At 52.2% G+C, this 24682-nt stretch overlaps 1 protein-coding gene across 1 annotated transcript in view; it reads left to right on the forward strand.

Moving 5' to 3' along the window:
- The window catches only part of XRCC1 (X-ray repair cross complementing 1), a 37417-nt gene extending 17087 nt beyond the window's left edge, over nucleotides 1–20330 (forward strand). The window contains exons 3-17 of the mRNA XM_040254082.1: nucleotides 4373–4483; nucleotides 13460–13618; nucleotides 14462–14536; nucleotides 14636–14741; nucleotides 14942–15051; nucleotides 15127–15238; nucleotides 15445–15703; nucleotides 15913–16029; nucleotides 17300–17393; nucleotides 17536–17671; nucleotides 17929–17983; nucleotides 18075–18214; nucleotides 19360–19450; nucleotides 19866–19941; nucleotides 20055–20330. Of these exons, the coding sequence (XP_040110016.1) occupies nucleotides 4373–4483; nucleotides 13460–13618; nucleotides 14462–14536; nucleotides 14636–14741; nucleotides 14942–15051; nucleotides 15127–15238; nucleotides 15445–15703; nucleotides 15913–16029; nucleotides 17300–17393; nucleotides 17536–17671; nucleotides 17929–17983; nucleotides 18075–18214; nucleotides 19360–19450; nucleotides 19866–19941; nucleotides 20055–20168 (1755 nt within the window). The 3' untranslated portion in view covers nucleotides 20169–20330. The remainder of the gene's footprint in view (nucleotides 1–4372; nucleotides 4484–13459; nucleotides 13619–14461; nucleotides 14537–14635; nucleotides 14742–14941; nucleotides 15052–15126; nucleotides 15239–15444; nucleotides 15704–15912; nucleotides 16030–17299; nucleotides 17394–17535; nucleotides 17672–17928; nucleotides 17984–18074; nucleotides 18215–19359; nucleotides 19451–19865; nucleotides 19942–20054) is intronic.
- Nucleotides 20331–24682: the final 4352 nt, after the last annotated feature.

Genomic DNA, 24682 nt, shown 5'->3' on the forward strand with positions numbered 1-24682 from the left:
CAGCCCCCTGCCCCGTTGGAGGCACGGATTCTTAACCACTGGACCACCAAGGAAGTCCTCCACTTCTGGATTTTGGCCACATTCATCCCTCCAATGTAAGGGTGTTTGGGGAGGGATGCTGGGGGCAAGCCCTGCCGGATTGTGTTAAATTTATTATTGTATGTCTTACCCAGTGGTTCTGAAAATGTTTTGGTTCATAGACCTTTTTGCAAATTAGAGAGAAGCTGAGAATTCTCCTCCCAGGAATTATTCACCAAGCCACAAGATTCTGTGAATGATTTTCGGAGTTTTAATATTTCATAGTTCCCTAAGGTAGTATAGTCAGAATAATGAGAGCTAAGAGTTTATTCACAGTTACAACTGTTTGGGAATAGCCTGGTGAGCCAGTGGTTAGGAATCCACTCCATGCCATGAGGCCCAGGTTCAATGCCCAACTTGGGAAAATGCCCCCCACCTCAGAAAAAAAAAATACCCTGCCAGTTACCATTCTAAATGCCTCCTATGGGTTAGTTCATTGAATCCTCATAAAAATCCCATCACCTCAAATCTGTGATTATCCCCTGTATGATGCGGAAACTAGGCCCAGAGAGAGTATACATTTGCCTAGAGGCAGTATTTTCAACTGAGAGAGAGATGCAGGTGGCTGACAAGTTAATCTCAGGTGGAATTCAAGTCCCCATCTCTCCCTCTTACTTTCCCTGTGACCTCAGGCAAATGGTTTCATGTCTCAGAAGCTGTCTTCTCACCTGTCCATGGAGGATAATGTGCTGGGCGCCCAGGGTCACTGTGAAAATCCGGTGACATAGTGTTTGCAGAAGTGCCGTGTCTCCACGCAGGTGTGTGTGTAAAGGGGGGACTCACGTGTGTGTTACTGGATGGTCTTGCTGGGCTCTTTTATGATCAGGAGCATCCCGTTTAATTCTGCACCACTGTTGGAGTGGGGGCAAGAAAGACAGGAGGTGGGGAGTGAGCGAGCCAGAGGAGCCAGCCGAGGCTCAGGCCTCTCTGGCCTGCGAGACCGACAGGGACATGGCAACTGTCAGCAAAACGCAGGACTTAGAGCAGGGAGGCAGCCTTAGAGCGGGGGGCCAGCTGGTTGGGATGCCAGCTTTGCTGTGGGACACACGAGGAACAGTTTCCAAGGGACAGGTAGGGATCGGGCCTGGAGCGGGAGACAGAGCTGTAGTTGTTGTCAGCACAGAGACAGGCCCTGGAGACTTGAGAGTGGGTGGCTTCATTTGTTCCTTTGTTCATCGCGGCACCTCCTGTAGGCCCAGTGCTGTTGCAGGCGCACAGTGTCGCAGACCTCACAAGACAAACATATGTGACCTGTGCAGATTTGATATTTGCAGGGAAAGTACAGACCAATAAGTCAAACGTCTGTCAGATGACGAGTGCTCGGGAGGATATTACACAGTCAGGAGGAAGGAGGGATGTCTCCAGTGGGAGAGGAGGCAGTGGCAAGGAGTCTTTTGACTTTAAAAAAATATACATTTATTTATTTATTTGGCTGAGTTGGGTCTTAGTGGTGGCGTGCAGTATCCTTTAGTTGTGGGATGTGGGATCTAGTTCCCTGACCAGGGATGGAACTTGGGTCCCCTCTGTTGGGAATGTGGAGTCTCAGCCCCTGGACCACCAAGGAAGTCCCAAGATGTCGAGGTTTTACGACAAGGATTGAAATTGTGGAGTTGGAGAGCACTGTTGGCGTGTAGTCTGCCAGTCATTACCTGTGTGTGACACGTGAGCCATTGATTTTCCTGCCTGCATCTGGGTTTCCCCATCTGTAAGGCTGGTGGAGTTAACAAACCCTTCCTCCCAGTGTGGTGGTGAGGATTCAGTGATGTCCGGCCCAGGAAGAGCTTTGCTCAGCGTGGTAGACAGAATAATGGCCCCTAAAGGTGTCACAGCCTTTGCTGGTGACTCAGTGGTAAAGAATCTGCCTGCTGATGCAGGAAACAGGTTCCATCCCTGGGTTGGGAAGATCCCTGGAGAAGGAAGGAGCAACCCACTCCAGTATTCTTGCTAGGGATGTTGCATGGACAGAGCAGCCCAGTGGGCTACAGTCCCTGGGGTGGCAAAGAACTGGACATGACTGGCCAACTGAGTGCACACACACACAAAAGTTGTCTGCATCCTAATCCCTAGAACCTGTGCATGTGTCCTTTATGTGGAGAAAGGGACTTTGTGAGGATTTTTAAAAATACTTACTTATCTGGCGGCATTGAGTCTTAGCTGGGCATGCGGGATCTTCCATCTTCGCTGTGGTGTGCGCAATCCTTTAGCTGGAGTATGTGAACTCTTAGTGGCAGCTTGTGGGATCTGGTTCCCCAACCAGGGTTCAAACCCAAGCCCTCTGCATTGGGAGGGCAGAGTCAGCCACTGCACCACCAGGGAAGTCCCTGTAAGGATCTCTAGGAGGGGAGATGGGCCTGGATGATTTGGGGGGAAGCAGTGTCATCACAAGGGTCCTTATCAGGGAAGGAGGACAACTGGAGAACCAGAGAGGAGCTGTGGGCATGGAAGCAGAGGCTGGAGCGGTGCCACTGCTGGCTCTGGAGCTGGAGGAAGGGGCCACCGCCCAGGAGGGCAGGGGGCTCTAGAGGCTCAGACAAGGTGAGGGAAAGATTCTCCCCCAAAACGTCTAGAAGGAACGCAGCGCAGCTGTCACTGGCTTTAGCCCAGCCTCGTGACCTCTGGGAAGTTACACAGCTGCTTCCTGTCTCAATGGCTCGCCCATTCCGTGTCCCATCAGCTCCTTTCAGAAGTGGGGAGCCCCCCCACCTTCACTCATGAGGATACCACGGCTCAGAGAGGTTTTATGTCACCCAGGGCTGCACAGCTTGGCACTGGTGGGGCTAGATTTGGACTCGGGCTGGTCTCCTCACAAGCCCAGGCTCCTTCCTCCGCTGTGGGGACCTTCTTATCTGTAGCAGTGTGCCAGCAGAGTCTCCAGGCCACCTCCCGGCTGGGAGGTGACATTGCAACTTGGGCCATCAGATGTTCCTGGCTGTGTGGGGTGGGGGACTAGAAACGTTTGGGGGGTCACAGTCACTTGTCATTCTGTGAGCCAAATCAAACAACCTCAGAAACTTTCCAGGTGGTCCAGTGGTTAAGAATCCTTCTTGCAATACAGGGCCTTCAGGTGTGATCCCTAGTCAGGGATCTAAGATCCCATGTGCCTGGGGTAACTAAGCTCAGTCATCCAAACAAAGGATCCTGCAACGAAGATCCCCAGTGTCGCAACTGAGACCCGAGTTAGCCAAATAAATAAGTCATCATAATAAAAGCCCCAGGATGGAAAGTAGGAGATTGCTTCAGCCCCTGCAGCTGCCTTCCACCCCCGCATGACTTTCTATGCGTTTACGTCAGACGGGACTGTCAGAAACTTTGTGGGAAGACTTCCGGCGGCCAGTTCTTATTTTGGGCCGTGCCGGGTCCTCGTTGCTTTAGCGTGTTCTTCCTCTAGTTGCGTCGAGCAGGGGCCACCTCTGATTGCAGTCTGTGGGCTTCTCAGGGCAGTGGCTTCTGTTCCGGAGCACAGGACGCAGGCTTCCGTAGTTACGGCATATGGGTCAGTAGTGCAGCTCAAGGGCTCTAGAGCACAGGCTCAGTAGTTTTGGCTCATGGGCTTAGTTGCTCCGTGGCATGTGGAATCTTCCCGAACCAGTGGTCAAACCCCTGTCCCCTGCACTGGCAGGCAGACTCTTATCCCCCCGAGCCACCAGGGAAATTCAGCTCTTTCCTTCTTTCAACAAATAATCATCGAGCGGTGACTAATAGCACTTCCTGACTGGTAGCCTCAGGGTGCCCGCTGCATGCCATGCCCTGTGACCGTGGTATTTATGTGCATTATCCTACATAGGGTGATCATCCCCACTTTACAGATGAGGAAACTGAGGCTCCAAGAGCTGAGCTGACAAGCCCTATAGCTAGGGAGTGGCAGAGATGGGGCTCAAACCCAGAGTCTGTGGTGAGCCAAACCAGAGCAGGCCCCTACCCTCAGGGAGCATCCATGGGATCCTGTGTGATTGCAGGCAGGTGTGCCCTTTGTCTGCATAGCGCCGCCAAGGAGAGCTCTATGGTTAGAGCGCCAGGTTAGAAGCCGGTCAGGCGGAGTCTGGTGGAGCCGGGAAGTGGGTGCCGGGGTGTAGGCAATTGGTCAGTGTCTGTTTTCCAACTCTGACTCCACATCCTGTGCTGTGTACAGGGGACACGGTGGCAACCTGCAGCCCTGCCCTCTCTGTTACCGAGTTCACTTGGCAACGAGACGAGGTGGCCTGGATGGGGGTCGTCTGTCTTCCGAGGTCCCACAAGGAAGCCAGATGGGGCGCAGGGCAGAGCAGCACTGACCTGGGCCTTGTCTCCCCTGCAGTTGGAGAAGGAGGAACAGATCCACAGCGTGGACATCGGGAATGACGGCTCGGCCTTTGTGGAGGTGCTGGTGGGCAGCTCGGCCGGAGGTGCCGGGGAGCAGGACTATGAGGTGAGCTGGGCCATGAGGTGGGCCCCCTGCTGATCCCTGCCCAGATGCCCTCATTGCTGCCCCAGGGGTTCCTAGCCCCTGGGCCACCTCAGCCCTTCAGAGGAGCCCAGGGCTCGAAGAGATAAAGAGCTGACCCAGGTGATAAGCTGTGTGCCGAAACAGCATCACAGTTGCAGAAAGAACAAAAAGCACCTCTATGTTTTATGACTCGGGCACCTTAGTGGCTCAGCTGGTAAAGAATCTGCCTGCAGTGTAGGAGGCCCAGGTTCAGTCCCTGGGTCGAGAAGATCCCCTGGAGGAGGGCATGGCAACCCACTCCAGTATTCTTGGGCTTCCCAGGGGGCTCAGTGGTAAAGAATATGCCTGCAGTGCAGGAGACCCAGGTTAAATCCCTGGATTGGGAAGATCCCCTGGAGAAGGGAATGGCAACCCACTCCAGTATTCCTGCCTGGAGAATCCCATGGACAGAGGAGCCTGGCGGGTTACAGTCCATGGGGTTGCAGAGAGTCGGACAGGACTGAACAACTAACACTTTCCCTTTCCCTGCTTGAGAGCAAAACTGCTTTTATCTGGTCCCAGAACTTCAAGATGTCCCGGAAAATTGACATTCCAGATTGCTTGGGGCGCCTCTGTGAGCTATTTGATTTGTGACAAATGTGTACAAGTCTCTTGCTGTATTATAAATATTTTAAATGTTGACCCAATCCCTTTTTTAAAAACCAGTTGAATTAATGCAAGCAGGACTGGGGAGATCATAGTGAGCCAGCTGGTGAGTCAGCCAAATGTTTTGGGGAAAAATAAACATATTGTGAAAAAGAGAGTTTATAATTTTAAGCGAATGAATCTGTTTTCTACAAGAAATGGTTTTTTCCTCACAGTGAGAAATTGTTTTCAATTGAGGTATATTTTGAGTATAATAAAACGCACAGGTCATCGTTCTGACAGATGCACATAACTGGGTAACCCTCCCCCAGATCGAGGCATAAAACACTGGACTTCCCTGGTGTTCAGTGGTTCAGACTCTGCCTTCCAATGCGGAAGTCCTGGGTTCGATCCCTGGTCGGGGAACTAAGGCCCCACATACTTTGGAGTGTGGCCCCAAAAAAAGAAAAAAAAATGACATAGAGCATCACTGGCCTCCCTGCAAGGTCCCTCATGTTATTTGGGGTCACTTCTCCCACCTTCAGCTCAGGCCAGCACTACCCCTTTTCTGTCACTACAGACTAGTTTTGCCTTTCCTAGAATTACATATAAATGGTGTCACAGTATGCGGTTTTCAGTGTTTGTATGGCTGTGTGTGTGGCTGGCTTCTTTTACTCTACACTGGTTTTTGAGGGTCTAACATATCGTGTATGTGTTAGCGGTCTGTTCCACCTTGTTGCTGAGAAGCTTCACTGGAAGCAGAGATCTCAGCATGTTTGTCCACTCTCTTGTTGACGGGCCTCTGGACTGTTGCCACTTTTTGGTGGCTGTTTTTGTCCGCACCTCGAGGCTTTCAGGATCTTAGTTCTCCAAGGAGGGATTGAACGCAGACCCCAGCAGTCAAAGTGCAAAGGAGTGAAAGTGTAAGTCCTCTCAACACTAGACTGCCAGGGAACTCCCCGCCACTTTTTGATTATTATGAACACAACTGCTAAGAACCTTCTTGTACAAGCCTCTGTATAGAGATCTCTTTGGGGTAAATACTTAAAAGAATTGAATTGCAGTGTCTTCAGGTAGATCTCTGTTTTAACCTTATTAGAAAAGTGAAAGTGAAGTTGCTCAGTCATGTCCAACTCTTTGCGACCCCATGGACGGTAGCCTACCAGGCTCCGCAGTCCATGGGATTTTCCAGGCAAGAATACTGGAGTGGGCTGCCATTTCCTTCTCCAGGGGATCTTCCCAACCCAGGGATTGAAGCCGGTCTCCTGCATTGCAGACAGACGCTTTACCATCTGAGCCACCAGGAAAGCCCAAACTAGAGTTTCTAGTATTGTGGTGGTTTAGTCACGAAAGTCTTGTCTGAACTCTTGCTACCCTATGGATCGTAGCCTTCTAGGTTCCTCTGTCCATGGGATTTTCCAGGCAAGAATACTGGAGTGGGTTGCCATTTCCTTCTCCAGCCTGATTAGAAATGGATGTTTTCCGGAGTAGTTTATTTTATTTTACATTCCCTTCAGCAGTATATGAGCTCCACACCGTTATTATACTTGATGTTGCCAGTCTTTATTTATTTCGCTGGGCCAGGTCTTCAGTTCAGTTCAGTTCAGTCACTCAGTCGTGTCCAACTCTTTGCGACCCCATGAATTGCAGCACGCCAGGCCTCCCTGTCCATCACCAACTCCCAGAGTTCACTCAGACTCGTGTCCATCGAGTCAGTGATGCCATCCAGCCATCTCATCCTCTGTCGTCCCCTTCTCCTCCTGCTCCCAATCCCTCCCAGCATCAGAGTCTTTTCCAATGAGTCAACTCTTCACATGACATGCCCAAAGTACTGGAGTTTCAGCTTTAGCATCATTCCTTCCAAAGAAATCCCAGGGCTGATCTCCTTCAGAATGGACTGGATCGATCTCCTTGCAGTCCAAGGGACTCTCAAGAGTCTTCTCCAACACCACAGTTCAAAAGCATCAATTCTTCGGCACTCAGCTTTTTTCACAGTCCAACTCTCACATCCATACATGACCACAGGAAAAACCATAGCCTTGACTAGACGGACCTTTGTTGGCAAAGTATTGTCTCTGCTTTTGAATATGCTATCTAGGTTGGTCATAACTTTTCTTCCAAGCAGTAGGCGTCTTTTAATTTCATGGCTGCAGTCACCATCTGCAGTGATTTTGGAGCCCCCAAAAATGAAGTCTGACACTGTTTCCACTGTTTCCCCATCTATTTCCCATGAAGTCATGGGACCAGATGCCGTGATCTGTTTTCTGAATGTTGAGCTTTAAGCCAACTTTTTCATTCTCCTCTTTCACTTTCATCAGGTGGCTTTTTAGTTCCTCTTCACTTTCTGCCATAAGGGTGGTGTCATCTGCATATCTGAGGTTATTGATATTTCTCCTGGCAATCTTGATTCCAGCTTGTGCTTCCTCCAGCCCAGCATTTCTCATGATGTACTCTGCATATAAGTTAAATAAGCAGGGTGAAATATACAGCCTTGACATACTCCTTTTCCTATTTGGAACCACTCTTTTGTTCCATGTCCAGTTCTAACTGTTGCTTCCTGACCTAGGTTTCTCAAGAGGCAGGTCAGGTGGTCTGGTATTCCCATCTCTTTCAGAATTTTCCACAGTTTATTGTGATCCACACAGTCAAAGGCTTTGTCATAGTCAAGAAACCAGAAATAGATGTTTTTCTGGGACTCTCTTGCTTTTTCCATGATCCAGCAGATGTTGGCAATTTGATCTCTGGTTCCTCTGCCTTTTCCAAAACCAATTTGAACATCAGGGAATTCACGGTTTACATATTGCTGAAGCCTGGCTTGGAGAATTTTGAGCATTACTTTACTAGAATGTGAGATGAGTGCAATTGTGCGGTAGTTTGAGCATTCTTTTGCATTGCCTTTCTGTGGGATTGGAATGAAAACTGACCTTTCCCAGTCCTGTGGCCACTGCTGAGTTTTCCAAATTTGCTGGCATATTGAGTGCAGCACTTTCACAGCATCATCTTTCAGGATTTGAAAGAGCTCAACTGGAATTCCATCACCTCCACTAGCTTTGTTCGTAGTGATGCTTTCTAAGGCCCACTTGACTTCACATTCCAGGATGTCTGGCTCTAGGCGAGTGATCACACCATCGTGATTATCTTGATCATGAAGATCTTTTTTGTACAGTTCTTCTGTGTATTCTTGCCACCTCTTCTTAATATCTTCTGCTTCTGTTAGGTCCATACCATTTCTGTCCTTTATCGAGCCCATCTTTGCATGAAATGTTCCCTTGGTATCTCTGATTTTCTTAAAGAGATCTCTAGTCTTTCCCATTCTGTTGTTTTCCTCTATTTTTTTGCACTGATCGCTGAGGAAGGCTTTCTTACCTCTTCTTGGTATTCTTTGGAACTCTGCATTCAGATGCTTATATCTTTCCTTTTCTCCTTTGCTTTTCACTTCTCTTCTTTTCACAGCTATTTGTAAGGCCTCTCCAGACAGCCATATTGCTTTTTTGCATTTCTTTTCCATGGGGATGGTCTTGATCCCTGTCTCCTGCACAGTGTCATGAACCTCCGTCCATAGTTCATCAGGCTCTCTATCTATGAGATGTAGGCCCTTAAATCTGTTTCTCACTCCCACTGTATAATCATAAGGGATTTGATTTAGGTCATACCTGAATGGTCTAGTGGTTTTCCCTACTTTCTTCAATTTGAGTCTGAATTTGGCAATAAGGAGTTCATGGTCTGAGCCACAGTCAGCTCCCAGTCATATGCGGCATGCAGGATCTAGTTCCTTGATTAGGGATCAAACCCAGGCTCCTTGCATTAGAAGTGCAGAGTCCTAGCCACTGGACCACCAGTGAGGTCCCGCCAGTCTTTTAAATGAATATGTGTGTTGAATTTTATCAAGCACTTTTTCCATCATACAAGGTACATTCCAACCAATGAGGTTTTCCTTGAACACACATTCTTATTCTAAAGATTCTAGGGGATTCCCTGGTGGTCCAGTGGTTAGGATAGGAGGGCATGGCAACCCACTCCAGTGTTCTTGCCTGGAGTGTCCCATGGATGGACAGAGGAGACTTGAAGGCTACAGTCCATAGGATCACGAAGAGTCGGGCATGACTGAAGTGGCTTCGCTAGCACGCACACACGGCGGTCCAGTGTTTACGACGCCACTGTCATTGCCAGGGGCCCAGATTCAATCGATCTCTGGTTGGGGAACTAAAATCCCACAGGCTGTGCAGTGTGACGAAAAATAATAATAATAAAATAAAGGTTTTATAAGTTGCGAAAAGGCAAATTGATGGCACATTATGTTTTAAAGAGTTTATTTAAGCAGACAACTTGAATCCAAAACTAGGTAGCCAGAACTAAAAAATGATTAGAGGTGCTTTGTGGGTGGGCTAGGACAGAGGTTTTTAGAGAGAAAACAGGAAAGCAGAGCAGAGCAGTTATTTAATGGACTAGAGTTTGAACTTTAACTAATTTTTTTTAGAGTATAGTTGCTTTACAATGTTGTGTTAGTTTAGTCTCCACTGGGCAGCAAGGTGAATCAGCTGCACGTACACACATGTCCTCTCACTCCTGGATTTCCTCCCCATTTAGGTCAGCACAGAGCCCTGAGTGCAGCGCCCTGGGCTATACAGCAGGTTCTCATCAGCCGTCTCTGCCTGACAGGGTATCAGGAGTATATGCATGTTAGTCCCAGTATCCCACTCCATCCCACCTCCCTGGACCTGAAACGATTTTCTTACTTGGGAAAATCGAGGGACTTGGCTGTTCATGATTAGTTGACTTTATTTTCTTAGATTGGAGTTCATCAACTCTTGCTTAAATTTTGATTGATTTACTGAAGCTACCTAAGGCTTTAGAGTACCTGGTCTAATGGCCTCCTTGTTTAAAATTTTACATAAAATCAACCATCTTTGGGGCAATTTAAAAAAAAAAAGTTGTCTCTTCTTCTTGGCAAACAGATTCAGATCAAAATTCCACTTTTTAATTACGAGAAGAGCCAGTGCATTTTTTGCTAAAACTGTATCTAATCTGGCATGTGGATCTTTATTGTAAACCTCTTATCTACCTAGAAAAGTGGAATGGTCAGCTCAGGGCTTTATGTTTGCAGAGTCTGGAAATCTGTATATCAGTAGTCTCCCATTCCCTTGAGGTTTTTGGTTTTTTAATTTTATAATTTATTTATCAGTTTTGGTGGCACTGTGTCTTCATCGCTGTGCGTGGGCTTTCTCTAGTTGCACCGAGTGGGGTTTACTCTACTTGTGCACAGGCTCAGTAATTGCGCTCCTGGGGCTCAGTTGCCCCAAGACGTGTGAATCTTCCCAGACCTGAGATCGAAACCACTGGCAGGTAGATTCTCAACCACTGGACCACCAGGGAAGTTGCACACTTACTTGTATGTTGTGTGTTTGATAATATCAATTTGTTGTTGTTCAGCTGCTAAGTCCTGTCTGTCTCTTTGTGACCCTATGGGCTGCAGCACGCCAGGCTCCCCTGTCCTTCACTGTCTCGCAGAGTTTGCTCAAACTCATGTCCATTGAGTAGGTGATACCATCCAACCATCTCATCCTCTGTCGCTTCCTTCGCCTCCTGCCCTCAATCTTTCCCAGCATCAGGGTCTCTTCCAGTGAGTCAGCTCTTCCCATCAGCTGGCCAAAGTATTGGAGCTTCAGCTTCAGCCTCAGTCCTTCCAGTGAGTAGTCAGGGTTGGTTTCCTTTAGGATTGACTGGTTTGATTTCCTTGCTGTCCAAGGGACTCTCAAGAGTCTTCTCCAGCACCACAATTTGAAAGCATCAATTCTTTGGCTGAGCGCCTTCTTCTTGGTCCAATGCTCACATTCATTAATGACCACTGGAAAAACCATAGCTTTCACTATACAGACCTTTGTCAGCAAAGTGATGTCTCTGCTTTTGAATACGATGTGTAGGTTTGTCATAGCTTTTCTTCCAAGGAGCAAGTGTCTTTTAATTTCATGGCTTCAGTCACCATCCACAGTGATTTTGGAGCCAAAGGAAATAAAGTCTGTCACTCTTTCCAGCTTTTCCCCATCAATATATGCACTCTTTGTGTGTCTGAGTCTGCAGTGTGTGGTTTTTGCTGACCTTAAATCATGGCAGCCTATTTCCTCATGCCTAATGGTGTGTGTGTATGTGTGTGTTAATTCCACTCTTGGGTAATATATAGGTGGAAGTTTTATGAGGGCCTGGTTTGAAGTACATTCCTCCAAAGAGGATTTGCTCCAGCCAGCACCAGGTGATACTACATACATGGGACCACTCATATTTTCAACTTGGGTTTTCCCATTCTGATAACTAGTGTGGACTTTTGCTCCAAATCCTTGAGGGTAGAGATCTCAGGCAAGAATACTGCAGTGGGTTGCCATTCTGTTCTCCAGGGCATCTTCCCGACCTGGGGATTGAACCCAGGCCTCCTACATTGCAGGCAGATTCTCGTCAGAGCTACCAGGGAAACCCATCTGCGGATAGGAGTCTCTAGAGATAATTTTTCATCTTTTCTCTGCTGGGAGAGAGCTCTGGCCAGAGCTAAGGGCTCCCACTGACTCTCCCCACCAGACATGTTTCTCCCTAATTTACTCATGGAAGGAAGGTCCAGCTCTCTGCACAGGGGTGTCTCCTGAGATGCTTTTCTTCCTGAGTTGGAGCTCACGCTTTGAACTCCCCGTTCTCCCTGCTCACATCACGTTGTTGTTCAGTCACTAAATCCCGTCTCTTTTCAACCCTATGGACTGCAGCACGCCAGGCTTCCCTGTCCTTCACTGTCTCCCAGAGATTGCTCAAACTCTTGTCCATTGAGTTGGTGATGCCATCCAACCATCTCATCCTCTGTCGCCCACTTCTCCACTTGCCCTCAGTCTTTCCCAGCATCAAGGGCTTTTCCGCTGAGTTGGCGGTTTCTATCAGGTGGCCAAAGTATTCCTGCCGTGTAGAACCCTTTGATTCAATCAGGCTCTGTGTCACCTGAAGTCGGTAACAAGGCAGACACCAACATCAGTGCCACCCACTGTATCAGTCAGGGTCCCAGCAGGAGACTGAAATCACACCAGTTAGTTTAACAGAGAGAATTAATGTAAAGAATTAGTAACTAAGTATTGAACTAAAGAGGCCAGAAGACGCAGGGAGAACACAGAAGCACCTGCTGGGAGCAGCCACCACCCTTAGGGCTGGAGGAACAAAAGGAAGAGGTTGGAATTGTTGAAATGTGGGTTTTGAAGCTTGGAGGTGAACCCTTGGGGCTGAAACTCAGATCCTGAGGAGGGAGTGATCCCCAGCTGATTCTGGTCTTAGCCTGAGAACGTGCGGTGAGGCTAGTTCTGCAGGTCCTGGGACACTGCAAACTGAATCCACCTGTGCAACTCCCCCCACCGCCCCCTACTTCCTTTTTGGAAGAACTGCTGCACAAGTGGCAGCAGAGCACACCTAAGATGCTGCCCACCTGATATCCGCCTCCCTTCTCCAGCCTTGCAGCCTCTCTCTCTCTCTAGCTCCCCCTGCTGGCGAAGCCTGACAAGGAGCAGCTGGCAATTAGAAATGCCCCCAGCATCCCAGAGCTGAGCCACCAGTGTGGAAGTTTTTTTTTACATATATATATAAAAAAAAAGTTTTTAAAATTTTTTTCTTCTTTTTTATTTTTTCATTATATTCCTTTATTATTTTATTTATTTGCTTTTTTATTTTCAAAGATGAGTCTGAACTGAGAAACAGTCAAAAAAAATTTTTTTAATTAATTATTTGGCTGTGCCAGGTATTAGTCGTGACACACTAAGATCTTCAATCTTCATTACAGAATGTGGGATCCAGTTCCCTGACCAGGATCGAACTCAGGCCCCCTGCATTGGGAATGCAGTCTTAGCCTCTGGGCCGCCAGGGAAGTCCAGAGACAGTCAATTAATAGTGGGTGTGTCTCCCCTATCTCTTTGGTTTCTGGGCTGTTCCTTCGGGCCCTAACACTTCCCTTCTGCTCACTCAGTCGTGCATTTCTGAAAAGTAATTGTAAATATCCTCTGCTGGGAGCCCACCAATCTGGGATGGTTCCCAAGGCTGTGCAGCCCTCTGCATGTCCAGATATGGAAGACTCTGGAAGAATTTAGAGAAGGGTGGTTCAGATCTGGGAGTAGAAGGATCCGTCTGGGCCCTGTGTCAGGGAAGGACTGACAGGACACCCAGGAAGAAGAGAAGTGTCTAGAAGCCTTGAGGAGTGCTGAGGTAGAGCTGGATCTGGAGAACCCCAGGCTCTGCTCAGGCCCCTGTGCTCTTCCAGTCCCTAGGAGGCGTCATTGCCACCAGCCAGGCCTGGACCTTAGCCACTCTGCCTTTCCCCAGGTCCTTCTGGTCACCTCGTCTTTCATGTCCCCTGCCGAGAGTCGCAGTGGCTCAAACTCCAACCGCGTTCGTATCTTTGGGCCTGACAAGCTGGTCCGGGCAGCAGCAGAGAAGCGCTGGGACCGAGTCAAAATTGTCTGCAGCCAGCCCTACAGCAAGGTACCCAGGGTGGGAGCGGGGTCCTTGGTCCCGCGCCACAGGAGAGGCGAGAGACGATATTGAGTCCCCGAGGGCTGGGAGGGCCGGACAGTCCGCCTCCCCGGGGAATTACAAGGAGGCTAGGCCCCTGCGTTCTCTGAAATTGGTTTTCTGTCCTCCCCATATAGGAATCTTGGTTTCCTGGAGGGAGATTGGGAAGGGTGACCTGCAAGATCTCACGGGAATTGGGAGGGGGTCTGCTGACTTGTGGGGGATGTGTGGCTCCTTAGAGCGGGGCCTCAGGGTTAGCATCATGAGGTCTGGAATCAGAGCACCGCTTTAAAACCTGGAGCTAAGCACTCCTTAGCTCTGTTATCTCGGGCTAGTGACTTCACCTTTCTGGCTGCTGCACTCCTTAGCTCTGTGATCTCGGGCTAGTGACTTCACCTTTCTGGCCATCCTAGGACCCAGGTTCCTTCCATCTCATGCTTCTACATCCACCCAGCAGAGGAGGAAAGAGCCGGGAGCATTTCTGAGTCACGGAAGTGGCACACGGCCCTCCTTCGCATTCCACGGGCAGAAAATTGGCAGGCAGAGTGGATTTGCCTAGACCCTGCAGCCTTTGCCAGTTGCTCTGAGGCTCAAGGGCTGAGCACATAAAGGGCTTTGTGCCGAGCCTGACCCCAAGTTAGGGCTCGGTGACAGCTTGTGGTTATTATTCTTGTCATGATCAACCGGGCAGCTCCCCAGATGTGTGTATCCATTGGAGGGAAAGAGTCAGGAAGGGGTTTCTCTAAACGAAAGGGATGGGGCCAAGCCTTTGTCCTTGGCCAGACTCCCTGACTCCCACCTCTCCTCTCCCAGGATGCCCCCTATGGCCTGAGTTTTGTACGGTTTCACAGCCCCCCAGACAAAGACGAGGCCGAGGCCTCATCCCAGGTAAGCTCTGCCTGCCCCTGCCCCTGCCCAGAGCCTCCCCACCTCTTCACCCTCACCTGTCAACAGCTCTCCCACTGCACTGACCTTGTGGGACTTTAGAAGGTGACCAAGCTCGGCCAGTTCCGTGTGAAGGAGGAGGATGAGAGTGCCAGCTCTCTGAAACCCGGGGCTCTCTTCTTCAGTCGTATCAACAAGACACCCCCAGGTGAGGACAAAAAGCCTGGGTCCTGAGCAAGTAAAGGCTGGGGGCCTGGATCCTAGGCCTGAGGGAGTGGGGGCTGGGGCCTGGACCCCTGGGTCACTGCTGGGTCTTGGGAACAACACTTTGTGACCTATGGATAGAAAAGAGCCTGAAGGCCTGAGGGTCCAGCCCCCTCATCCTGGATCCACTCTCCCCCTCTGCAGTGGCAGCCAGTGACCCGGCAGGACCCAGCTATGCAGCGGCTACGCTGCAGGCCTCCAGCACCGCCTCCTCAGCCTCCCCGGCCTCCAAGGCAGCAGGCAGCGCCTTCAAGGTGAGATCACCAGACCCTGGCGGGGCAGAAAAGGAGGAGAGGAGCTGGAGGCCTCAGCACAACCCACCCCCTCAGCGTCAGGAGTCCCCCAAAGGCAAGAGGAAGCTGGATTTGAACCAAGAAGAAAAGAAGACCCTCAGCAAACCATCAGCTCAGCCCTCAGTACCTGCCCTCAAAAGACCCAAATGTGAGCAAACTGAATTCCTTGTTCCCACAGAGGGTCCGAGGGTAGAGGGGCAGGGATCCTGGGTCTGAGGGAAGAGGGCCTGGGGGTCTGAACTCCTGGGCCTGAGAGAGGAGGGGCTGGGGAGCCTGAACTCCTGGGTCTGAGACAGGAGAGGTGGGGGTGTAGCCCTACATTTTCTAACTGAATCCACTGTCTGGCTTCCCCAGTGCCAGCTCCCCACCGTACCCCAGCCACTCCCCCAACCCCTGCCCCAGGACGAGGGGTGGCACCAGAGAAGCTCCGAGGAGAAGGCGCTGAGCCCAAGGCCCCCCGCGCAGGCCCGCAGGAGCTGGGGAAGATCCTCCAGGGTGTGGTGGTGGTGCTGAGTGGCTTCCAGAATCCCTTCCGCTCGGAGCTCCGGGACAAGGCCCTTGAGCTGGGGGCCAAGTATCGACCGGACTGGACTCCAGACAGCACGCACCTCATGTAGGCTGGCGTCCCCTCCCCTCACTCCCCGCTGCGCCTTCTCTGACTTCCTCCTGCTCCGTCTTGCTGGCTCTCTGTCACCTCGCCTCTCTGTATCCTCTGCCTCTTGTTCTCTTTCTTTTCTTCCCTCCGCCCCTCTGTCTCCCCCCCATGCCCCTTGTCTCTTTGCCTTTGCCGCTCAGACTGCCCTCCATTCTGCTCCCCACCAGCTGTGCCTTTGCCAACACCCCCAAGTACAGCCAGGTCCTTGGCCTCGGAGGCCGAATCGTGCGCAAAGAGTGGGTGCTGGACTGTCACCGCATGCGGCGGCGGCTGCCCTCCCGGAGGTGAGGCCTCTCTGCACACGTGTGCTTTACACATGCACACGCACACCCTGACCCTGCCCCTCATCCCCATGCTGGGCAGCGCCAGGGATCTGGGGAGAAATCAGGCTGTGGCCTGCCAGCCCGGAGTCAGCTGACTTCCCAGAGGAGGAGGGGCAGGGCTGGGAGATGGGGAGGAGAGGGAGGGCATCCCCAGGGGTCCCAGGAGGGCTCTGGGAAGTCTGCTTAGCAAAGGAAAAGGCTGCAGGCTGGAGAAACAGCGTTCACAAAGGCTCAGGGCGGAGAATGAAGTGTTCCGACCTGTTGACATTCATTCATCTGAAACCCCTGTGTGGTGTCAGGCTGGGCTGCCCACCACTGGACCCCAGACATTGGTCCCTCCTTTTGAGAGCCTCTGACTTTGATGAGGGGCCAGACTTATTGTGAAATACTTAGGAGGAGGGCCCACAGGGAGAACTGCAGTGAGCCAGGGTTCTTCAAGGAGAAGAGGTTCGCCAGGCTGAGTGGAGGCAGAGGAGCTGAGGCTGGCTCAGCCTGGTGTCTGTCGGGAGGCGGGGCTCCTTTAGCAGTCTGAGCCCCTGGACCACCGCGGAAGGCCCCCAGCACTTTAAGCCTTCTGAGTTTTCCCACGAGCCCTGGTTCTACAGTGAGGGTGACTTACCTGAAAAGGGCGTCACCAGGTTGGAAGCAACTGTATCACGTGCAGAAGGGTCTTAACGTGGGGGCCAGGGCAGCATCCCCAGCAGGTTCACTCGCTTCTGCTGCGTACGCACTCTGCCCTGTGATTTGGGGCCACTTGATTCATATCTCTGGGCCTCCATTTCCTCATCTGTAAAACGGGGCTGAAAATAGCACCCGCCTCAGGATTCAGCGACTCTGAACCTGTCAAGTGTTCGCAACAGTGCCTGGCACATAGGAAATTTGCTTTCGAGATTTTTCCCTTGATCAGTAGGCATTCTCCTAATGAGAAACTGACTTTGATGCTTGCAGGAGAGAATTATTTCTGACTTTTTTTTGTTTGTTTCTGAAATGAGACATTTCTTGCCTCGGAGGGGAAGCCAGGGATTGCTGTGGTCTATGGTGTGGGTGGCTGAAGGTCCACGGGGCCCTTCTGGAGCTGGGAGAAGGGGCAGACCAGGAGGGAGACCACATCTGCACCCTGAGGATTTATTTATTGATAGTAAATGCAAGCGCCTGCTGCTTCTTAAGCCCCCTCCCCACTTCCCCTGGAGGACGCGTCTGCTGTTTGTCTGAGGCCCGATCCCTCCTCCAGGTACCTCATGGCTGGGTCAGGCTCGAGCAGCGAGGACGAGGGGGGCTCTCACAGCGGCGGCAGTGGGAATGAAGCCCCCAAGGCTCCCCGAAAGGTCCATGCCCCCTGCCCGGCACGGGGGAGGGTGGAGTGGGGGGGGACACGGTACCCCAAACTCTCTACTCCTGTCTCCTGTGGGCACACACTCACACCCTCATTGCCCCTTCCCTCCTCCCTGACCCACCCTCCCTCCTCAGCGCCCCCAGACCAAAGCCAAGCCCCCTCAGGCAGCAGGACCTAGCTCACCCCAGAGACCCCCAACCCCAGAAGAGACCAAACCAGCCTCACCAGGGGCCCAGGAAGATAATGACGACACTGAGGCGGAGCAGTCAGGTCAGAGTCTGAGGGAAGAGCGGCTGAAGACCCAGACTCCCTCATCTAAAAGGGGAAGGAGTTCCAAGTCTGAGCTCCTGGGTCCAGCGAGATGGGGCTGGATCCTAGACAGTGGACCTAGGGGGTGGAGGGAGGCCGCCCCCTCACCCCCAACTGGATCTGGGGAGCGACTGGGTTGGGGGTTGAGACACCCCACCTATGCTCAGGTGTGAGGCAGGGAGGTAGGGGCCTCGAGCTGACTAAGTGTCTGCTCACAGAAGGATGGGACGACGGGGCAGAAGACTCTGGGGACACCGAGGACGAGCTGAGAAGGTAGGCTGGGGCTGGGTGGGCAGGGTGGCCCCGGCTTTGGGTGGAGGGGAAGCCGGTCTGCACACTCCTTCCCCACCCTTGGCCTCCCCAGGGTGGCCGAGCAGAAGGAAGAAAGGCAGCCCCCTGGTCAGGAGGAGAATGGCGAGGACCCGTACGCAGGGTCCACAGATGAGAACACGGACCACGAGGACCCCCCGGAGTCTCCCGACCTGCCGATTCCCGAGCTCCCAGGTGGGAACCCCTCCCTCCCTCCCGATGTGTCTAAGGTGACTTGCCCCAGGCCCCCCGGCATGGCCGCTGCCCACTCTGACTTGTCTCCCAGGCTCCTCACCGTCCTCCCTGACCTTTGCCACCTCCATATCCTCTCAGGCCTGTTCCCTTCCTGTCAGCATCCTTGCCTGTCTATCCCGTCCTGACTTCTGCTGTGACCACCTCTCTCTCAGCCCAGCCCCCCACCAGACCCCCTTTAGCTTCTCACCCCCTGACGACAGGGTCCTCCCACTCCCTCGGCTTCAAGACCCACTCAGGGGCTTTAAGAATCTGCAGGTACCCCAGCTACACCCCCGGGTTCAGCTTTGTCGGTGGGGGTGGGGCTCAGGGAATACAGATGCGCTGATCTCTGTTGGGACCCGCCTTGCTATTCATCACCCCAGACATGGGGGCAGGCGTTGGAGCCTCTTCTGGTCAAGAATGAAAGGAGAAGGACTCCCCGGGTGGTCCAGTGGTTAAGATTCCAGGCTCCCTGTGCAGGGGGCTCAGGTTTGATCCCTGGTCAAGGAGCTAAGATCTCGCATGTGGCGTGGCACAGCCGAAAGAGAATGAAAGGAGAGCTGGACAGTCAGAGGCTCTTGAGTGGAGGCGAGGGTCTGTGGCCTCCGGAAAAAGCTATCTCCACCCGGTTCCTCACAAGTGATGGGCAGGAACATACTCTGATCCTCCTCCAAAGCCCCAAACCTGACCGTGGCAACTTATCAGAAAATCATGTTAAATTGGAACAAAGAGCCACCCTGAAGGTCAGCGCCAGAGAAGGCACTGGTTAAAAGGAGTGGGTTAGCCAGTGGAGGAAGTGGCAGGATGTGAAGTTTCCAACCCAGACCAAGTGAAGGAACTGACTGACCTGGTGTAAGAAGCACATTGCCACTAATAGTAATTGTATCTATTACCATTAATATAAAACAAAATCCCATTAGGCCTGCCTAGACCCACTGCTTGTCAGGGATGGCTTCTGAGTCAGGGTGTCCACAGACTTTCCGCACCCCATCCAGCCGCTGCGCCTGCCTTCTTGTCCAGTCTGCGAATGTCCTGTGGCTCCTGGCTGGCACCCTGGGACTCCAGGGGTTCACGTTGGCTCTCCTCGCCCCATCTCTCCCCTGCAGACTTCTTCCAGGGCAAACGCTTCTTCCTTTACGGGGAGTTCCCAGGGGACGAGCGGCGGATACTCAGCCGCTATGTCACAGCCTTCAACGGGTCAGTCTCCAGGGGCAGGAGGTGGGGGGTGGAAGGTCATGGGGAGGATGGAGAAGAGATGTACCCTGAGGGTCGACACAGGCTGTGGAGCTCCGTGCTAGCCCTGCTCGCTGTGCTAGGGTCCTGGATGCATAGCTTCCCACACCACACCCCCAAACTCCCCATCCCCGACCCCTTTACCCCCGCTTCCTCTTCTCTAAAATGAGGCTCCTCACCGCCCTTCTGAAAGGATTGGTGCTGGCAGGAGCTGGTGGTTTCATGGATACGGCGAGCCTGGCACGTGGGAGTGGGGGACCCATGGGTGGCCCACCCGGGACGTGGGTGGGGGTGGAGAGAGGACGGCCTCAGGGTGGTTGGGGAGGAGGGCGTCAAGAGAGGGGGCGCCGATTCTCCGCCTCTTCGCATCCCCCGCCAGGGAGCTTGAGGACTACATGAGTGAGCGGGTCCAGTTTGTGATCACCGCGCAGGAGTGGGACCCCAGCTTTGAGGAGGTGAGTCCTGGAGGGGCAGGAGAGGGAGGCCCAGCCCGCCCCTGCACATCCCCCCAGCCCCTCCTGGCTCACGGTCCTGCCCGCGCCATTCCCGCTGCCCCCGCCCCTTGCAGGCCCTGACGGACAACCCCTCCCTGGTGTTCGTCCGCCCCCGCTGGATCTACAGTTGCAGTGAGAAGCAGAAGTTACTTCCCCACCAGCTCTACGGGGTGGTGCCCCAGGCGTGACGTGTGTGGACACACGGACGCGTACACACACATGCGCACACGTGCCCGCATACACACACCCACACGAGTTTAATAAAGGAGACTTGGAGCAGCTGCCCCTCCCGCTCGCGTCCCTGAGAACCCCCAGCAGGCTCCCTGCCTTCTGTCTCAGGTTTGGTTCCACTCGCCTCTGAAGGCCGGGTCTTTGGGCCTGGGGGGCCCCAAAGACTCCTGTCCTGGGGTCTGTGGAAGAACGACCGGCTCTCTGTCCGGGGCCTGGTTGGGAAGGAGCTCCCTGTTACTCTCACTGGTGCCTCCCCGCTTTGGCAGCAGGTGGCAGGGGATTGGGAATCTGACACTCAGCAGCACCCCTCAGCTGGTTTGGATCCCTGGAGCCCATTCCCGTATCTCAGTTGTCCCTCTGGGGGTCCTGGGCTGCGGGTTGGGATGCTCATGGGGTGGCCTCCCTTGAAGTCTCAGCTCCCCTGGGTCAAGGACATCTGCCTTTCTCCAGGGCTCTCAGAAGTAGCTGTGAAACCATCCCCAGCCTGGTTTGACATCACCTCATTTGGGAGGGAGAGCTAGGGAAGGGGTATTTAAATCACCCTCCACAAATCCCAGACCCCCTTTAAGGCTCTACCATATTTAAGGTGGGACCTGACCTGGGTGTTAGAGAATGAGGGTAGAAGGTGGGGGTGGGATGGGGGACTTACCTGGTGGTCCAGTGGTTAAGACTCCGTGCTCCCAATGCAGGGGCATGGGTTCAGTCCCTGGTTGGGGGAGATCCAGCATGCCATGTAGCACAGCCAAAAAAAATACTAAGCAAACAGCCACCTTTAGGACTTCCCTGGTGGTCCAGTGGTCACGACTGCAATTCCACTGGAGGGAAGGTGGGTTCAGTCCCTGGTCAGGGAGCTAAGATCCTGCATGCCATTCGGTGTGGCAAAAATGAAACCAAAACTTAGTGACAGTGAAGTGAGCAATTCACTTGCTCAGCCACAGTGGCCGCACTTCCAGTGCCCACCGGCTGCTGGTCTGGACAGTGCCAGTGGAGAGCCTTCCCTCACTAGAAAGCAGGACACGGCAGCCCTGCAGTGCAGTGGACAGGAGCCTAGAAGCTCGAACTTCATCCTAGGGAGGGCAAAGGGCAGGATCAGAGCTGGGGAGCAAATGACCACAAACAGTGTCTTAAAAGAAAGGTTATAACCTAGATTTGAGGTCTAGAATGGGTCTCGCCAGGCTAACCGTCAAGGCGCAGGCAGGGCTCTGCTCCTCCTGGGGCTCTGGGAGAGAATCTGTGTCCTTATCTTTCCCAACTTGCAGCCCACGACCCATGCCCCTTCCGTCTTCAAAGCCAGCACCGGCCGGTGGAGTCTTTCTCACGCTGCGTCACTCTGACACTGACTTCTTGGGATTATCCTGCGCCCACCTGGATAACCTGTGATAATCTCCCGGTTTTAAAGTCAGCCCGTTAGCAACCTTCCTTCCTTATGCTGTCTTTAAATGTTTTATTTATTTCTGACTGTGCTAGGTCTTCGTTGCTGTGTGGGCTTTCCTTGTTGCACCAAGCGGGGACTACTCTAGTTGAGTTGCCCGGCCTCATTGCAGTGGCTTCTCTCATGGCTGAGCACAGGCGGGCTTCAATACTTGGGGCACATGGGCTCAATAGTTGTGGTGCCCAGGCTTAGTTGCTCTGAGGCCTGTGGGATCTTCCCAGGTCAGGGGTCGAACCTATGTTTCCTGCACTGGCAGGTGGATTCTTTACCACTGAGCCATCAGGGAAGCCCCCTCATGCTCTGTTAATTCACCTTTGCCATGTAACATATCCACAGGTTCCAGGGATTAGGCTGTGGGTGTCTTTGGGGGGTCATTACTGTGCCACCCACACCCACCACGTGTAAGACACTGGGGCTCTGGTGTGCCAAATGAGACATGAGTCCCTGCTCTCATGGAGCTGACATTCTGCTGGGGGTTGGAGACGGTGAGTGTCTTGCAGCGTGGCGATAAACCCTGTGTGAGCAGAAAAAGCTGGGTGGGGTTATCCAGCGATGAGAGCGACAGGTCATGGGGAAGGCATCTCAGAGCACTCACCCATCGGCAGGGACTCGGGAGAAGCAAGGGAGGGTCTGGGGGAACCATCCCAGGCAGAGGAAAAGCAAGGCAGGAGCACATGCATGGAGCAGCAGGGCGTCGGGAAGGCAGGGAAACGGGGCCCGCCCAGACTCAGCACTGTCCCCTTGTGTGTGTATGCGTACAGTCCTGTCTGAGAGTTAGGCCTTGAGCCATTGCTTGAGCTCAGATACAAGGAGCAGCAGGGCATCGGGATGGTAGGGAAACGGGACCCACCCAGACTCAGCACTGTCCCCTTGTTTGTATGCGTGCGCAGTCCTGTCTGAGAGGTAGGCCTTGAGGAGCTACTGTTTGAGCTCAGATCTGAAAGGTGGGGAGGATGGAATGCAAGGTGGTTTGTGGAATCGCCAGCATCAGAGGCATGAGCCCTTTCCGACTCTCTGTTGCCATGGACTGTAGCCCGCCAGGCTCCTTTGTCCATGGAATTTTCCCAGGCAAGAATACTGGAGTGGGTTGCCATGCCCTCCTCCGGGGGTCTTCCTGACCCAGGGGTCAAACCCGCTTATCCTGCGTCTCCTGAATTGGCAGGCCGGGTTCTTCACCACTAGCACTACCTGGGAAGCCTGGGTACGGCCAAATCCCATCTCTCCAGGAGTCAGTTTTCTGATCTAGACAAGCTAAGGTTGGACCAGATGGACACATCTCAAATGAGTTTGTGTCCTTGAGACTCGGATAGCGGTGTGGTTGCTTCCAAGGAGATCTGCCAAGACAAGCTCCATGGTAAACATGGGCACAGGCCATACTGCTGACTTCAGAGGAGAGATCCTGCCCCTTGGCTGTCCCTCCCCCCAGGGCCTTGCTGAGCAGCCTGCCATCCTGCGGCCTCTGGTTTTCATTTGTCAGGAGCCTGATGCTGGAGATTCCACAAACCACCTCACATTCCATCCTCCCCACCTTTCAGATCCGAGCTCAAATAATAGCTCCTCAAGAAGACCTTTCCTAACTCTCTGTATCTAACAGCATATGGCAGGTATACACTCATAATGAGCTTCCCTGATAGCTGCTAAAGAACGCGCCTGCAATGCAGGAGACATAGAGACACGGGTTTGATCCCTGGGAAGATCCCTTGGAGGAGGGCATGGCAACCCACTCCAGTATTCTTGCCTGGAGAATCCTACAGACAGTGGAGCCAGGCAGGGAACAGTCCATAGGGTTGCAAAGAGTCAGACACAACAGAAGCAACTTAGCATGCATACACTCATAATACTGTATCTTTGGACTTCCTTCCTGGTCCAGCAGTTAGGACTGCATCCCCAAAGCAGAGGGCATGGGTTTGATCCCTGGACAGGGAACTAAAATCCCACACGCCATATGGTGGGGCCAAAAAGAAAAAAAAAACAAACCAACCCTTATGTATCTTTATCACAGCTGTAACTTGGTTTGCTTATGATCAGATTCACCAGTCTTTCCCTCTACAATTTATACTTTCTGTGTCAGTTTCTGTCTCTGAGGTTACTAAGATATTCTTTTATTCCCATCTAAATGCTCCAGAGTCTTGTGTCTCAAACTTAGATCTTAAATCACTAGCAACTTAATTTTTGTATATGCTGTAAGGTGGAGAGCTGTATTCATTTCTACACTGCTGTAACAAATTACCAAGATCACAGGATTTAAACAATACAACTTTATTCTCTTACAGTTCTGGAGGTCAGTAAGCCAAAATCAGTCTAAGTTGGGGTAAAAACGTGGTGATGTCTGGGTTGTGTTGCTTCTGTCTTTTAAAATTTATTTTTAATTTTATTTATGTATTTAAAATTTTATTTTGTTGTGTTTCTTCTGGAAGTTCTAGGGAAGAATCCATTTCCTCGCCTTTTCTAGCCTCGAGAAGCTGCCTGCACTCCTTGACTCGTGGCCCCCATCACTCCAGTCTTTGCTTCCATTGTCACATCTCTGGCTCCTCTGCCTCCCTCTTTCCCATGTAAGGACCCTTGTGATTACATGGGGCCCACTGGAATAATCAGGATAATCTCCCATCTCAAGATGAGATCCTTCCTCATGTATGCAAAGTCACCTCTGCCATGTGGAAGCCAACACAAACTCAGGTTCCAGGCGTTAGGACGTGGACGTCTTTGGGGGACCATTATTCTGCCCACCACAGGGTCTCATTTAATTTTCTTCTGTTTTCTCTCAGCTCATTTGCTGATTAGCTATCCTGCCCCGGCTGGTCTATGGTTGGGACTGGCGAACTACAGTCCACGGGCTGAATCTGCCCACCGGCTGTTTGTAAATAACGTTTTATCAGAACACGGCCATCCTTATATCCTACTGTGTTTGTCTGCCTTTGCAGCACAGCAGCAGAGCTGGGTAGTGGTGGCAGACCCTGTATGGCCTGCAAAACCTAATAAGATCTACTGCCCGGCCCTTTACAGAAGAAATTTCCCAGCCTCTGAGTATATAGTGGGGAG

This window comes from Oryx dammah, unplaced genomic scaffold (assembly GCF_014754425.2).
Source record: "Oryx dammah isolate SB20612 unplaced genomic scaffold, SCBI_Odam_1.1 HiC_scaffold_13, whole genome shotgun sequence".
NCBI lineage: Eukaryota > Metazoa > Chordata > Mammalia > Artiodactyla > Bovidae > Oryx > Oryx dammah.